Source organism: Trachypithecus francoisi, unplaced genomic scaffold, assembly GCF_009764315.1.
Source record: "Trachypithecus francoisi isolate TF-2019V2 unplaced genomic scaffold, Tfra_2.0 Lachesis_group3, whole genome shotgun sequence".
Classification (NCBI taxonomy): domain Eukaryota; kingdom Metazoa; phylum Chordata; class Mammalia; order Primates; family Cercopithecidae; genus Trachypithecus; species Trachypithecus francoisi.
In genome coordinates this window covers 113,254,402-113,270,551 of record NW_022681468.1, presented here as the reverse complement: position 1 = coordinate 113,270,551, position 16,150 = coordinate 113,254,402, and the positions used below count along the sequence as shown (strand labels likewise).

General features: G+C 49.4%; 1 protein-coding gene across 6 annotated transcripts in view; it reads right to left on the bottom strand.

Moving 5' to 3' along the window:
* Positions 1–3,925, bottom strand: part of SNUPN (snurportin 1) — a 30,448-nt gene extending 26,523 nt beyond the window's left edge. The window contains exons 1-2 of one of the 6 annotated variants that reach the window (XM_033190988.1): positions 3,016–3,034; positions 2,517–2,595 (exon numbers count right to left, since the gene is read on the bottom strand). Coding sequence is in view for 1 of the 6 variants with exons in the window: in XM_033190985.1 (XP_033046876.1) it covers positions 2,803–2,845 (43 nt within the window). In the remaining 5 variants the exon portion in view is untranslated. Of the gene's footprint in view, positions 1–445; positions 612–2,516; positions 2,596–2,802; positions 3,281–3,700 lie in introns of those variants that run through there. The other 5 variants (XM_033190989.1, XM_033190986.1, XM_033190985.1 and 2 more) reach the window with 5 other exon arrangements.
* Between the last annotated feature and the right edge of the window lie 12,225 nt (positions 3,926–16,150).

The following is a 16,150-nucleotide window of genomic DNA, read 5'->3' as shown; positions in this document are numbered from 1 at the left end:
AACATGGTGAAACCCCGTCTCTACTAAAAATACAAAAATTAGCTGGACGTGGTGGCAGGCACCTGTAATCCCAGCTACTCGGGAGGCTTAGGCAGGAGAATCACTTGAACCTGGGAGGCAGAGGTTTCAGTGAGCCGAGATCGTGCCACTGCACTCCAGCCTGGGCGACAGAGCGAGACTTCAAAAGAAAAAAGAAACTCTAGCCAGGCATGGTGGCTCATGCCTGTAATCCCAGCACTTTGGGAGGCCAAGACAGGAGAATCACTTGAGGCCAGGAGTTCAAGACCAACCTGGACAACGTAGTGAGACTATGTCTCTACTTTTTAAATAAAAAAGTAAAAAATTATTTTAAATTATATTTTATTTTTTAAAAATCTGGCTGTTACTTCCTCATAGTCTAGTTTTGTTTTTAGGTGGGCAGAAAGAAGGTTTCAGGGTTACTTACGTGGGACTCACTTGGAAAAGAGCTAGGATGTGGAGGGCTGCTTAACAAGTAACGCCAATGCTCCAGTAGTGTGAAGAACTTACATAAAGTACATTAGGGAAACAAGACAAGTAGATGTCATTTTGAAAACAGACTTCCCATTTTAGGTGGACCCTAAAGAATGGGACTGGGGAGAAAGGTGAATTCACACTTCATTCACACTCCTGTGAGCCTTAGACTATAAGAAAACAGGAACATTTGGGAGAAATCTGACTCGCACTGCTGGGCTGGCCCAACCCTCTGGTTCTAGTGTAAACCAGAGGGCACCTCCAGTGCTTAACCTCCATCCCAGGCCAGGTCCAGTGCTCTCAGCACCAAAATCAACAGGTTCATTCCAGAGCCTCTACAGTGAAAAATATAACTCCATAGCCCTCTACTTGGCCAGTGAGTTACTTTCCATTGCACAAGTGAAGTCAGATCTTTTTCTTCATTTGAAACATTAGATTTTGTTTAATTTTTTTGAGATGGAGTCTCACTCTGTCGCCCAGGCTGGAGTGCAGTGGCACGATCTCGGCTCACTGCAAGCTCTGCCTCCCGGGTTCGTGCCATTCTCCTGCCTCAGCCTCCCGAGTAGCTGGCACTACAGGTGCCTGCCACCACACAAGGCTAATTTTTTGTATTTTTAGTAGAGACAAGGTTTCACCGTGTTAGCCAGGATGGTCTCAATCTCCTGATCTCGTGATCCATCCGCCTTGGCCTCCCAAAGTGCTGGGATTACAGGCGTGAGCCACTGTGCCCGGTCGATTTTAATTTAAAAGGAACTTAAAAATTGTGGTTTGCAGGTGCAGTTGTGCTTGCCTTTTGTCCCAGCTACTCTGGAGGCTGAGGCAGGAGGTATGCTTGAGCCCAGGAGTTTGAAGCCAACCTGAGCAATATAGCAAGACCCTGTCTGTAAAATGAAAAAAAAAAAAATGTGACTAAATACACATATCATGAAATTCATCATCTTAACCATTTTTAGGTGTACAGTTCTGTAAACTTAAGTATGTTCAACATTGCTGTGCAGAACTCTCCAGAACTCTTTTTATCTTGAATAACTGAACCTCTATAACCTTTAAACATAAAAGACATTTTTTTTTTTGAGACAGAGTTTCGCTCTTGTTGCCCAGGCTGGAGTGCAACCGCACCATTTCGGCTCACTGCAAGCTCCGCCTCCCGGGTTCATGCCATTCTCCTGCCTCAGCCTCCCGAGTAGCTGGGATTACAGGAGTGCGCTGCCACGCCTGGCTAATTTTGTACGTTTTTTGTTTTGTTTTGTTTTTTTCAGTAGAGATGGGGTTTCTCCATGTTGGTCAGGCTGATCTCAAACTCCCGATTTCAGGTGATCTGCCTGCCTAGGCCTCCGAAAGTGCTGGGATTACAGGCGTGAACCACCACGCCCGGACTTTTTTTTTTTTTTTTTTTGAGACAGGGTCTCGCTCTGTTTCCTGGGCTGGACAGCAGTGGTGTGATCTCGCCTCACTACAGCCTCTGCCTCCTGGGTTCAAGTGATTCTCCTGCCTCAGCCTCCTGAGTAGCTGGGATTACAGTTGTGCACCACCATGCCCGGCTAATTTTTGTATTTTTAGTAGAGAAGGGGTTTCATCATGTTGGCCAGGCTGGTCTGAAACTCTAGACCTCAAGTGATCCGCCTGCATCAGCCTCCCAAAGTGCTAGAATTACAAGCACGAGCCACTGCACCCGGCCTGAGGCGTGTCTTAATATCTTTGCAGTGCAACCAGGGATTGCCATTCCTGAGTGACTGAGGCCTCATGATGAGTGCTTGGGATTCATATGGTATGTTATTCAAATCATCCATAATGGTATATATGCTATTGTCTCTACTTTTCTGTACTTTTGTGTAAGTTTGAAATCTTTCATAATAAAAAAATTTTTAAAGTCATTATGTCTTCAGTTCATCACCAAAGTAATGACCAAATCCAAAGCACCTTTACTAGGCCTATCATGCACTATCTTGGTGTGGGCTCCCGCTCTGCCAAGAACCACACAACCTTTGAAATTGATGTCCTGGATACTGGGGCGGTTCCTTTACCTTCCTTCAAGGCTGTTCTTGGCCAGCTCCTGCTGTTTCAACCCATTCCTTGGATGGTGCTGCCTCCAAGTGTTCGGACCTTAGCCCAAGGTGGTTTTATTCTCCACCATTATCCCCCGCCTCCAACTCCCTAAAGTACGACCCGACCAGGCCCCGCCCACGCTCCACCCTCCCTGCCTGTCTAGCCCCTTCCCCCATCCGTTCCCCCTCCTTCGCGTCTTCCCATCCGGCACCCCCGCCTCGCGTCCCCTGGGTCCACATCCTGCCAGCCTCCGCGTTTCCCTACCCCTGCTACCGGGCTCCAGCCCCGGGGACGCTATCTGCTCCATTCGGCCGTGCGCGCCGCCACCGCCCCGCACCGCCGTTTTCTAGGCATGGGGTCATCTAGGCCATATGTGATTCACCCCTGCCCCACAAAAGTCCCTGAGGGGTCCTGGCCGGACAGTACGGAATAGAAGAACGGAAACGCTCCCAAAAGGAGTCCCCAGCCTGGCTCTACCCCTCCAGATGACGCCCCGGGAGGCCAGAATGCGGGGCCGGCCAGAGGGAGTCACAGCCCGGCACCGAGAGGCAACTCGGCAGCTGGCGGGGCCCGGGCTCGAACCCAGGGACTCACCCAAACCGAGGTGACCGTCGCACGCGCCGCCGCCGCCACCGGGGCCGACCAATCACCTGCCCTGGGAGGGCTGCCCCCCCCCCCCCCAGCGGCTGCTGCACCGCTGGGCCCACAGGTCTCGAGCCCTGAGTTTCCGGCTCCTCCCTACTTTGCGAACGCTGGGAGTTCCGTTGCCTGCAGGCCGTTACTTCCGCCCTCAACGGCTGGCGCATTTCCTAACGGCTAGGGTGGAGGCCCTCCTGCATTTGCTTTGCACTGTCCGGGACCCTTCCTGCAAGATGACTTGACCAGGCCGAGGCCTCCCTCCTGGGCACAAGCTCTTCGGGGCTCCTTTCGCCAATGGGAGGAGGCTGATCTTGTGGCCCGGCATTCAAGGCCCTGGGTCCTGCCGCCTCTCGCAGATGCTCCCGGGTCTTAGGGCTGCACCTGGAGTCCCCTTCCCCTCCTGCGCCCGTGCTTTTAAGCGGGCAGTGCCAATTGCGTGGATTACTCCTCCTAACCCCTCACACCCAAGTTTCAGACACAGGCCTTCGCTCCCCCACTTGCCCTTACAAAAGCAGATACATACCCCGATTATTGCCTGTTTGCTGCTGTTGCCAGCTTCTTTCCACTCGGCTGCGGACTGAGCAATGGCAGGGACCTGGCTTGATTCCTACTTAAGTAGCCAGAGTCCAGCATAAGGGATGGTGCTCAGTAGACCCTCGGTGAAGGAATGATTGAATTGATGCAAGAGATTAGGGGAAGCAGCAGAGATTTAGGAGATTCAGTCCTACCAGGGTGTAGCCTCTGCAAGGCGGGACGGCTGAGATTACAATTTTAAAACAATATTTATTGAATGCTTACATTCATCCACACGCTGCTTCATACACATCATCTCATTTAATTTTTTTCCTTTTTTTTCTTTTTTAAGCCAGTAGATATTAACTCTCAATCATGACATGAGGAAGTAGACACACTGAAGCTTAGAGAGGTTAAGCAATTTGGCCAAAGGAACAACTTTCAAGGAAAATGTTTGAATTTGCTGAATGTTTGATGTATAGAGAAGTTGACTACTAATGTATGACAGAAGCAAAGTCCACCTTTGGCACATTTTTGAGTCCAGGGAGTGCTAAGATGTGGACTTGTGTATTTCATGCACATTACACTATACATTCAGACTAAAAAGAACAGGAAATTTGGCTGATGAAAGGCTACTACTAGACTGGCAAAAAAGGGTGCTGGGGCCCTGAAAGGCCAATTTTTTTGGACCTGAGATTTTGTTTAGGTGGCTCTTTCAGTGGCCAGGCTGAGCAAATCTGTCCACTAGGGTATTTATTTGGTGCATCCACGAATAAAAGCTCATGTCTGCCTGATTTATGAGACTGACAAAAAAGAGAAGCCCAGGGCCTGACTTCACTTGGGAATTTTGACACACAGGATATTAGGTAGTTTGTATCCAAACAACCATCCCTTACAACCACGGAGGTCACATCTAATGGTCAGGACTGCACAGAAAAGAACAAAGACCCTAAACATTGGAGGAAAATAGACTGAGACTGAGAAAGAAGTTCCCAAATTCATGCATGGAGGTCCAGGAGAAAGGTTCTAGTTCCTCACTTAGCTGAATAACTTCCCGTATCCCGTATCACTGAAAAAACAAAACAAAACCAGGCCAGGCACAGTGGCTCACGCCTGTAATCCCAGCACTGTGAGGGGTCAAGGTGGAAGTAGTCCATGAGTTTGAGACCAGCCTGGGCAACATGACAAAAACCTGTCTCTACAAAAAAAAATTAGCTAGGTGTAGTGGTGTGAGTCGTGATCCCAGCTACTTGGAAGGCTGAGGTGGGAGGATCACTTGGGCCCAGGAAGTCAAGGCTGCAGTGAGCTGTGATTCTGCCACTATACTCAGCCTGGAGACCCTGTCTCAAAACAAAGAAAAACCAGAGCTCCTGGCCCAGGGGTTCATCTAGAGCCAGTGGGTGTTTCAGAAGGGGCTACCTCTGGAATCTCAGCTTCAGAATGTTGGTCACATACACATACTGTGCTTAATGGCTTTAAATCAATTAATTTAAGACAAAAAAGCCTGACTACATTTATTTAAAAGGGCAACATTGGCCAGGTGTGGTGGTACATGCCTATAATCCTAGCACTTTGGGAGGCCAAGGTGAGCGGATCACGAGGTCGAGAGATCCACACCATCCTGGCCAACATGGTGAAACCCCGTCTCTATTAAAAATAGAAAAATTAGCTGGGCATGGTGGCACACGCCTGTAATCCCAGCTACTCGGGAGGCTGAGGCAGGAGAATCACTTGAACCTGGGAGGCAGAGGTTGCAGTGAGCCGAGATCGCGCCACTGCACTCCAGCCTGGCGTCAGAGCGAGACTCTGTCTCAAAAAAAAAAGGGATGGGCCGGGCGCGGTGGCTCAAGCCTGTAATCCCAGCACTTTGGGTGGCCGAGACGGGTGGATCACGAGGTCAGGAGATCAAGACCATCCTGGCTAACACGGTGAAACCTCGTCTCTACTAAAAAATACAAAAAAAAGCTAGCCGGGCGAGGTGGCGGGCGCCTGTAGTCCCAGCTACTCGGGAGGCTGAGGCAGGAGAATGGCGTAAACCCGGGAGGCAGAGCTTGCAGTGAGCTGAGATCTGGCCACTGCACTCCAGTCCGGGCGACAGAGCGAGACTCCGCCTCAAAAAAAAAAAAAAAAAAAAAAAAAAGGGCAACATCGTAGCATTACCTTACATCAATCACTTCCCACTTTATTAGAAGGTATCTATAAAATAAATGCATTGCTCATGCCTGTAATCCCAGCACTTTGGGAGGCTGAGGCAGGTGATCACCTGAGGTCAGGAGTTTGAGACCAGCCTGACCAACATGGAGAGACCCCGTCTCTACTAAAAATACAAAATTAGCTGGGCATGGTGGTGCATGCCTGTAATCCCAGCTACTCGGGAGGCTGAGGCAAGAGAATTGCTTGAACCCGGGAAGTGGCAGTTGCGGTGAGCCGAGATTGTGCCATTGCATTCCAGTCTGGGCAACAAGAGTGAAACTCCGTCTCAAAACTAAATAAATAAATAAATAAAGTGAAAACAATGTTATAGGTTGGTGCAAAAGTAATTGCAGTTTTTGGCCAGGTGCAGTGGCTCATGCCTATAATCCCAGCACTTTGGGAGGCCAAGGCAGGTGAATCACCTGAGGTTAGGAGTTCGAGACCAGCCTGACCAACATGGAGAAACCCCGTCTCTACTAAAAATATAAAATTAGCCGGGCATGATGGCGCATGCCTGTACTCAGCTACTTAGGAGGCTGAGGCAAGAGAATCGCTTGAACCCAGGAGGCAGAGGTTGTGGTGAGCCAAGATGGTGCCATTGCACTCCAGCCTGGGCAACAAGAGTGAAACTCTGTCTCAGAAAAAAAAAAAAAAAGTAATTGCAGTTTTTGCCATTAAAATTAATGGCACCAACCTAATATAATCTTGCTAGATAGATGTGGATGTCTGCAGAAAGCTGTAAGTCTGGGGACTTTATAAAAATCAGAGATTAGCAAGTGTCGAAGTGATAAGGAGTCACACTAATAGAATTTTTCTTTGATGTAATCAGAAAAATTCAAAGAGGTCAGAAGAGGGAAGAACCACTTTCTCACTCTATTTTTCAATGTCATTAAAGTGGAATCTGTGTACCCCTTAAAATCTTCTGGTTGCCCATGGGCAGGAGAATCCTTACCTAGAAAAGAGGAGGGTGAGAGCAGGAAGGTGTCCAGCCCAGAGAGGAAGTGGAGGGCGGTAAGATCACAGAGGCAGCTGGGACACAGGGGCAGGTAAGGGCCTGCAGGCCACAGTGGGGAGTTTGGATTTTACCTCCATTGCTGAAGAGGGTTTTTTTTTGGCGGGGGGGGGGCGGTGCAGAGGGGGTTTGTTTTTGTTTTTGAGACAGAACTTGCTCTGTCGCCCAGGTTGGAGTGCAGTGGCGCGATCTCTGCTCACTCCAACCTCCGTCTCCCGGGTTCAAGCAATTCTGCCTCATCCTCCCAAGCAGCTGGGATTACAGGCATGCACCACCATGCCTGGCTAATTTTTATATTTTTAGTAGACATGGGATTTCACCATGTTGGCCAGGTTGGTCTCGAATTCCTGACCTCAGGTGATCCGCCCCCCTTGGCCTCCCAAAGTGCTGGGATTACAGGCATGAGCCACCATGCCTATCCGCAGATGAGGGTTTTTAAACAGTTATGAGAGAGCAGATTCCGGCTTTAGTGAGCTCTCACTGGCTGCTTGGTAGAGAACTGAATGTAGGCAACTAAGTGTGGAGGCCTGGAAGTCAGTGAGCAGACCTTGCATGAAAGTATGTTGGGAGATGTGATAGGAAGTAGCTGGATTAAGATATAATCTAGAGGCCGGGCGCGGTGGCTCAAGCCTGTAATCCCAGCACTTTGGGAGGCCGAGACGGGCGGATCATGAGGTCAGGAGATCGAGACCATCCTGGCTAACACGGTGAAACCCCGTCTCTACTAAAAAATACAAAAAAAACTAGCCGGGCGAGGTGGCGGGCGCCTGTAGTCCCAGCTACTTGGGAGGCTGAGGCAGGAGAATGGCGTAAACCCGGGAGGCGGAGGCCGCAGTGGGCTGGATCCAGCCATTGTACTCCAGCCCGGGAGACAGAGCGAGACTCCGTCTCAAAAAATATATATATATATAATCTAGAAATAAAACCTGGACATTTTGTTACTCTTTTTATTGAGATGGAGTCTTACTCTGTTGCTCAGGCTAGAATGCAATGGTGTGATCACAGCGCACTGCAGCCTCAATCACATGGGCTCAAGTGATCCTTCCATCTCAGTCTCTCAAGTAGCTGGAACTACAGCTGCATGCCACCACACCCAGCTTATTTATTTATTTATTTATTTATTTATTTGAGACGGAGTTTCACTCTTGTTGCCCAGGCTGGAGTGCAATGGCGTAATCTCGGCTCATTGCAACCTCCACCTCCCGGGTTCAAGCAATTCTCCTGCCTCAGCCTCCCGAGTAGCTGGGATTACAGGCATAAGCCACCATGCCTGGCTAATTTTGTATTTTTTAGTAGAGATGGGATTTCTCCACATTGGTCAGGCTGGTCTCAAACTCCTGACCTCAGGTGATCTGCCTGCCTCGGCCTCCCAAAGTGTTGGGATTACAGGCCCGAGCCACCAGGCCCAGTCTAATTTATTTTTTTAGAGACGAGGTTTAGCTATGTTGCCTAGGCTGGTTTTGAACTCCTGGGCTCAAGAGATCTTCCTGCCTTGGCTTCTCAAAGTGTTGGGATTATAGGTGTAAGCCACCATGCCTGGCCAGTTTATTACTCAAAAAATAGGGGAAATTAGCAAGAATTATACATGCGTCCTAGTCTAGTCCCCAGCCAAGACTTTCCCCTTGAGGTTTATTAGATCTGAGAGAAAATAGGAAAGGGAACAACTTCCTCCCTAACTCGATGTTGTTAAAGGCCAAGGCCATGCACCGTCTACGTCATCCTGAGGATCATCCTGAGGACCAGTGCTTCTCATTGGCCACTTGGAGACACCTTGTAGGACAGTAAAGTCAGTTATGGGCCGGGCGCAGTGGCTCACACGTGTAATCCCAGCACTTTGGGAGGCCGAGGTGGGCGGATCACAAGGTCAGGAGATGGAGACCATCCTGGCTAACATGGTGAAACACCGTCTCTACTAAAGAATACAAAAAATTAGCTGGGTGTGGTGGCAGGTGTCTGTAGTCCCAACTACTCGGGAGGCTGAGGCAGGAGAATGGCGTGAACCCGGGAGGTGGAGCCTGCAGTGAGCCGAGATTGCACCACTGCACTACAGCCTGGGCGACAGAGCGAGACCCCGTCTCAAAAAAAAAAAAAAAGTCAGTTATGGCTGATCGCGGTGACTCACACCTGTAATTCCAGCACTTGGGGAGGCCAAGGCAGGTGGATCACAAAGTCAGCAGTTTGAGACCAGCCTGGCCAATATGGTGAAACCCCAACTCTACTAAAAATACGAAAATTAGCCAGGCATGGTGGCAGGCGCCTGTAATCCCAGCTACTCGGGAGGCTGAGGCAGAAGAATCACTCGAACCCAGGAGGCAGAGTTTGCAGTGAGCCAAGATTGTGCCACTGCACTCCAGCCTGGGCACAGAATGAGACTCCATCTCAGAAAAAAAAAAAAAAAAAAAAAAAGCAGCAGCAGCCAATTAAAAAAAAAAAAAAGCAGCAGCAGCAGACGTGAAAGGGTGGCAAAGTCAGGCAACAAAGGGGGTCACAGGAGCCAGGCTGCAGAAACTACAGCCACACGGGACCCTAAAGCTCAAGGGAGCCAAACCTCTTCCCTATTCCCACCGCACCCCACCCCACCTCCATCCCAAGGTCCCTGAGCCAGTCCTGGGTGAGAGGAATCATGAAAGTGGTTAAGGGTTAAGGTCTTGGGCCCTGGAGCTAGATGGCCTAGATCCAAATCCAGACTCAGTTACCTGCTGGCACAGTTGCCTGGGTTTGTTATTTCACCCTCTGTGCTCAGTTACCCTCTCTGTAAAATGTGGTTAACAACAGCACCTAGCGGCCAGGCGCGGTGGCTCAAGCCTGTAATCCCAGCACTTTGGGAGGCCGAGACGGGCGGATCACGAGGTCAGGAGATCGAGACCATCCTGGCTAACACGGTGAAACCTCGTCTCTACTAAAAATACAAAAACTAGCCAGGCGAGGTGGCGGGCGCCTGTAGTCCCAGCTACTCGGGAGGCTGAGGCAGGAGAATGGCGTAAATCCGGGAGGCGGAGCTTGCAGTGAGCTGAGATCCGGCCACTGCACTCCAGCCCAGGCGACAGAGCAAGACTCCGCCTCAAAAAAAAAAAAAAAAAAAAAAAAAGAAAAGAACAACAGCACCTAGCTCATAAGGTTGTTACAGGGTTCATTGAGCTAATCTAGGTGAGGTGATTAGAATAGTACCTGGCACAGAGTAAGTCTTTAAAAGTGCTGTTTTGTTAGTCTTTAACTTGTTATAAAATAACCTCTCCATGACTGATTTACTTATATCTACAATAAATAAATTGACGCCTACTTAGGTGAGCCCAAGAGAATCTCTTCCCTGCAGACAAAAGTGCTTGCCCAGACTTAAGGGGAAATAGTTTGCCCGGGTTAGGTACAGGCAGAGGGTGACTGGGTGAGGATTTTAATCCAGACTTTCAGCCCTTACGGACTCCAAAATCCCTGATAATTTTTTTTTTTAGACGGAGTTTTGGTCTTGTTGCCAAGGCTGGAGTGCAGTGGCACGATCTCAGTTCACTGCAACCTCTGCCTCCGGGGTTCAAGTGATTCTCTTGCCTCAGCCTCCTGAGTAGCTGGGATTACAGGCATGCACCACCATGCCTGGCTAATTTTTTGTATTTTTAGTAGAGATGGGGTTCACCACGTTGGCCAGGCTGGTCTCAAACTCCTGACCTCACGTGATCCATCCACCTTGGCCTCCCAAAGTGCTGGGATTACAGGCGTGAGCCACTGCGCCTGGCTTTTTTTTTTTTTTTTTTTTTGAGACAGGGTCTCACTCTGTCACCCAGGCTGGAGTGCAGCAGTGTGATCTTGGCTCACTGTAACCTCCACCTCCCAGGCTCAAGCAGTCCCCCGATCCCAGCCTTCCAAGTAACTGGGACTATAGGTGCTTGCCCCCACACCCAGCTGATTTTATTTTATTTTACTTTTTTAGAGACGGAGTCTTGCTCTGTTGCCCAGCCTGGAGTGCAGTGGCGCGATCTCAGCTCACTGCAACCTCCGCCTCCCGGATTCTAGCAATTCTCCTGCCTCAGGCTCCCGAGTAGCTGGGATTACAGGTGCACACCGCCAAGCCTGGCCAGTTTTTTGTATTTTAGTAGAGACGGGGTTTCACTGTGTTGCCCAGGCTGGTCTCAAACTCCTGAGCTCAGGCAATCCACCAGCCTCAGCCTCCCAAAGTGCTAGGATTACAGCACTTTAAGCATTTACAGCACTTTCAGCCACCGTGCCTGGCCTGATTTTAGTATTTTTAGTAGGGATGGGGTTTCACCATGTTGCCTAGGCTGGTCTTGAACTCTTGACTCAAGCAATCCACCCACCTTGGCTTCCCAAAGTGTTGGGATTATAGGCATAAACCCGGCCAAAATCCCTGATTTTTATCCCATGGACCCATGGAATGTTACTTGCCCTGTAATTTTTTTTTTTTTTTTTTTGGGAGACAGGGTCTTCCTGTGTTCCCCAGGCTAGAGTGCAGTGTTGAGATCACAGCTCGCAGCAGCTTCTACCTCTTAGGCTCAAGTGATCCTCCCACCTCAGCCTCCCTGAGTAGATGGGACCATAGGTGCATGCCACCAAGCACAGTTTTTTTTTTTCTTTTTTTCCTGTAAAGACAAGGTCTTGCTATGTTGCCTAGGCTGGTCTCAAACTCCTGAGCTCAATCCTCCCACCTCAGCTTCCCAAAGTGCTGGGATTACAGGCGTAAACCACTGCACCTGGCCCCTGCCTTATATTTTTAAGGGGTCTACTTTCACTCCTGATTTTCAGCTCGTTTGCTGAATGAGTGACTGATTTGGTTCATCTCTGCTGAGATTCTGCCCTTCCATGCAAGGAAGCAGCCTGGCCCCAGGTTGGGGGAAATGTCCTTTACAAACTGCCCAGGGGCTTCAAAGTTGGGACTCATTCTTGGATTTTTTTGGGGTTTTCTTTGAGATGAAGTTTTGCTCTTGTTGCCCAGGCTGGAGTGCAATGGCCTGATCACGACTCACTGCGACCTCCACCTCCTGGGTTTGAGCGATTCTCCTGTCTCAGCCTCCTGAGTAGCTGGGATTATAGGGGCCCGCCACTACACCAGGCTAATTTTTTGTATGTTTAGTAGAGATAAGGTTTCTCCATGTTAGCCAGGCTGGTCTGGAACTCCTGACCTCAGGTGATCCACCCGCCTCGGCCTCCCAAAGTGCTGGGAATATAGGCATTAGCCACTACACCCAGCCTTTCTTGGACGTTAAAACCAAGGTTTGTCCTAAAGATTGCACAGCTTTCCTGAGCCAGGGCTGGGGATTGTTGGGGCAGCAAAGCACCTCTAAATTCTTCTCTATTTTGCAAGTGTTGACAGCACTCTTTTATATCCTTTTCTCTAAATCAGAAACAGAGCAGAAACTAGAGCCATCTCATCCTGCCTCTTCCTATCATAGAAGGCAGATGGAGGGAGGCCTAGAGAAAGAAGGAGAAGCTTATGCCCCTAGTCCCACAGCAAGTCAGAGGCAGGCAAGACCCCTTTTCCCTGAAGCCCCTGCAGCCTCTCTGCCCCTCTGATGCTGGAATAGGATGCAGCATCTGTGTGATGTTTGCTCTGTGCCAAGCACTGGGCTAGGAACAAGGCCTGTGCTTTTCAAAGTGTGGTCCCCTGACTAGCAGCACCAAAATCACCTGGGAACTTGTTAGAAATGCAAATTTCCAGGTCCACCCCAGACCTCCTGAATCAGAAACATGAAGGGGGCCAGGCACGGTGGCTCATGCCTGTAGTCCCAGCACTTTGGGAGGCCAGAGGTGGGCGGATCACAAGGTCAGGAGATGGAGACCATCCTGGCTAACATGGTGAAACCCTGTCTCTATTAAAAATACAAAAAATTAGCCTTGTGTGGTGGCGGGTGCCTGTAGTCCCATCTACTCAGAAGGCTGAGGCAGGAGAATGGCCTGAACCCGGGAGATGGAGCTTGCAGTGAGCCAAGATTGCGCCACTGCACTCCAGCCTGGGCAACGACAAAGCGAGACTCTGTCTCAAAAAAAAAGAAAGAAAGAAAGAAAGAAACATGAAGGGAGTGGAGATAGCATTTGTTTTCACAATCTTTCCCAAGGTTCAAATGTGGCATGCTCAAGTTTGAGAACCACTGCTCTAAGCCATAGTAGGCTCACTCCCGGTGTAACTGAGTAGCTAAAATTGTAGAACCCGGAGCCAGAGGGAATTAGGTGCAATCTGCCTCCATCACTAACTCTGTGACTCAGGTAAGCTATTATCTTTGAGCTTTAGTTTTGTCAGCGATAAAATGGCCACAATAATAGTGCCCATAAGGTTGTTGTGAGGACTACATGAGACAGCACAAAGCCTGGGGCGTAGTAAGCACTGTTGGGGTAGCCATTATTAGCTAGCTGAGTGATTATTTTTTATTTTTTTGAGACAGTCTTACTCTGTTGTCCAGGCTGGAGTGCAGTGGCACGATCTTGGCTCACCGCAATCTCGGCTCCCCGCAACCTCTGCCTCCTGGGTTCAAGCAATTTTCCTGCCTCAGCCTCCCAAAGTGCTGGGATTACAGGCGTGAGCCACCATGCCTAGCAGATTTTTTTTAAGTCTAAAGCTTTTATTCTTGTTTTATTTATTTATTTATAGATAGATAGATAGATAGATAGATGGAATCTCACTCTGTCGCCCAGGCTAGAGTGCAGTGGCATGATCTTGGCTCACTGCAACCTCTGCCTCCCAAGTTCAAACTATTCTTCTGCCTCAGCCTCCCAAGTAGCTGGGTTTACAGACATGTGCCATCACACCCGACTCATTTTTATATTTTTGCTAGAGACGGGGTTTCACAATGTTGGACAGGCTGGTCTTAAACTCAGCCTCAAGTGATCTGCCTGCCTCAGCCTCCCAGAGTGCTGGGATTGCAGGCATGAGCCACCGCACCTGGCCTGAATTTTGAGGTTTTTATCTGCTTGGGTCATGGGTGCAGGGTCCAATTACTCCAAGGGGGCTGATCTATCTGCCATGCCTTGTGGGGTCTGGTGGGAGCTGGAGGGCCACAGGGGTCCTGCCTTGTAGAGTCACTTTTTTTTCTTCCATGAGATCCACAATCTTGGGAGTCCTGAGGATGTTCCTCCAAATGGGCAGACTATGCCCAGCCACCCGAGCTGGAGAGCAGGATTCTCTCTCTTTCCACTTCTAAAGGGACAGCACTGAAACAAACATGGCCTCTGGAGTCACGTGAGACTGGACTTGAAACCTAGCCTTGGACAAGTTCTTATTCTAATTGTTTCCCAAACTGAAGTTACAGATACCACCAACTACCTTGCAGAGTTGTTGGTAAGAGTGAATGGCAGCCTAGCACTAGCAGGGCCTAGATGAGAGTTCGTTCCCTTCCTAACTTGAATATCACCTTTTCCTTAAAGCCTTCCCAGTACAATGTGTGCTCCCTCCTCACTCCTTTATACAGCATCCTGTGGAGACCGATCACATTGTCTAGTGCTGCTGCTTTTCCCTGATGGTTTGTAAATTCAAGTTCAGAGATTCTTTCTAAACTCTGACACACAGCAAGGGCTGGGTGTGCTTACACTGACACAGTCCCAGTCCATTGCTTACTGGCTACATAATCTTTCGTAATTTGACCCATCTCTGCCTCAGTTCCCTCATCTGAAAAGTAGAGAATTGGATTTTCCACTTTATAGGATTGTTGGGAGGTTGAAATGGGACAATACAGGTGGTGCACTTAAAAATGGGGCTGACATATAGCAGAAGTATTTGGTATGACATCATCCCATGATGTAATAAGTCCCCTTCTTTTTTTTTTTTTTTTTTTTTTTTTTTTGAGACGGAGTCTCGCTCTGTCGCCCAGGCTGGAGTGCAGTGGCCGGATCTCAGCTCACTGCAAGCTCCGCCTCCCGGGTTCACGCCATTCTCCTGCCTCAGCCTCCCGAGCAGCTGGGACTACAGGCGCCCACCACCACGCCCGGCTAGTTTTTTGTAAGTCCCCTTCTCTACACAATTTCTTCACCAAATGCTGCCTCACCTGGGGGAGCAAACAGGGAACCCCTAAAAGCCAATCCACTGATCTCGGCATCCTATTTATTCTCCTTTTGGAAGACTTGGCCAGGCACAGTGGCTCACACCTGTAATCCCAGCACTTTGGGAGGCTGAGGCAGGAGGATTGCTTCAACTTAGGAGTTCGAGATCAGCCTGGGTAACATGCCAAAACCCTGTGTCTACAAAGATTAAAAACTAGCCAAGTGTGGTGGCACATGCTTATAATCCCAGATACTGGGGACGCTGAGGTGGGAGGACGGCTTGAGCCCAGGAGATCGAGGCTGCAGTGAGCTGTGACGGCTCCACTGCACTCCAGCCTGGGCCTTGTGTGAAAAAAAAAAAAAAAAAGAAAAAGAAAAAAAGAAATCTTGAGGCTGGGCGCGGTGGCTCAAGCCTGTAATCCCAGCACTTTGGGAGGCTGAGACAGGTGGATCACGAGGTCCGGAGATCGAGACCATCCTGGCTAACACGGTGAAACCCCGTCTCTACTAAAAAATACAAAAAACTAGCCCGGCGACGTGGCGGGCACCTGTAGTCCCAGCTACTTGGGAGGCTGAGGCAGGAGAACAGCATAAACCTGGGAGTCGGAGCTTATAGTGAGCTGAGATCCGGCCACTGCACTCCAGCCTGGGTGACGGAGCAAGACTTCATCTCAAAAAAAAAAAAAAAAAAAAAGAAATCTTGAGTAAAACTTGGTAGTCTCCCTTCTAATTCTCTATCACTGCTATCATCTAAATTTTCAGGAACCTCCCAGGCCACTTCTAACCGCTAGATGGCCAAGCTACAGGGTGATTATTTCCTTAGGCAAGCAAACATCCCAGCCCTCTAATACGGTATTTCCTGGGGCTGGAATATCAACAGGAAGTTATGTGAGGAAGAGCTCTGCCAAAATACTCATTCCAAGGAAGAGACCGGTAAAGTGACAAATTTGCCCAATCCTGTACAACATCCTGCATCCTCCACATCTGGCCCCTGTTGCAGATCTCATCCATAGGCAGGTCGCTCCCTGCTGACCCTATTCTTCTCTGGGATCCTAGAACGTATAAATATGACTCTATGTAAGAAAACCAGTCTGGGCGCGGTTTGCTCACGCCTGTAATCCCAGCACTTTGGGAGGCCAAGGCGGGCGGATCACGAGGTCAGGAGTTCCAGACCAGCCTGGCCAACATGGTGAAACCCTGACTGTACTAAAAATACAAAAATTAGCCGGGCGCGATGGCGGGTGCCTATAATCCTAGCTACTCGGGAGGCTGAAGCAG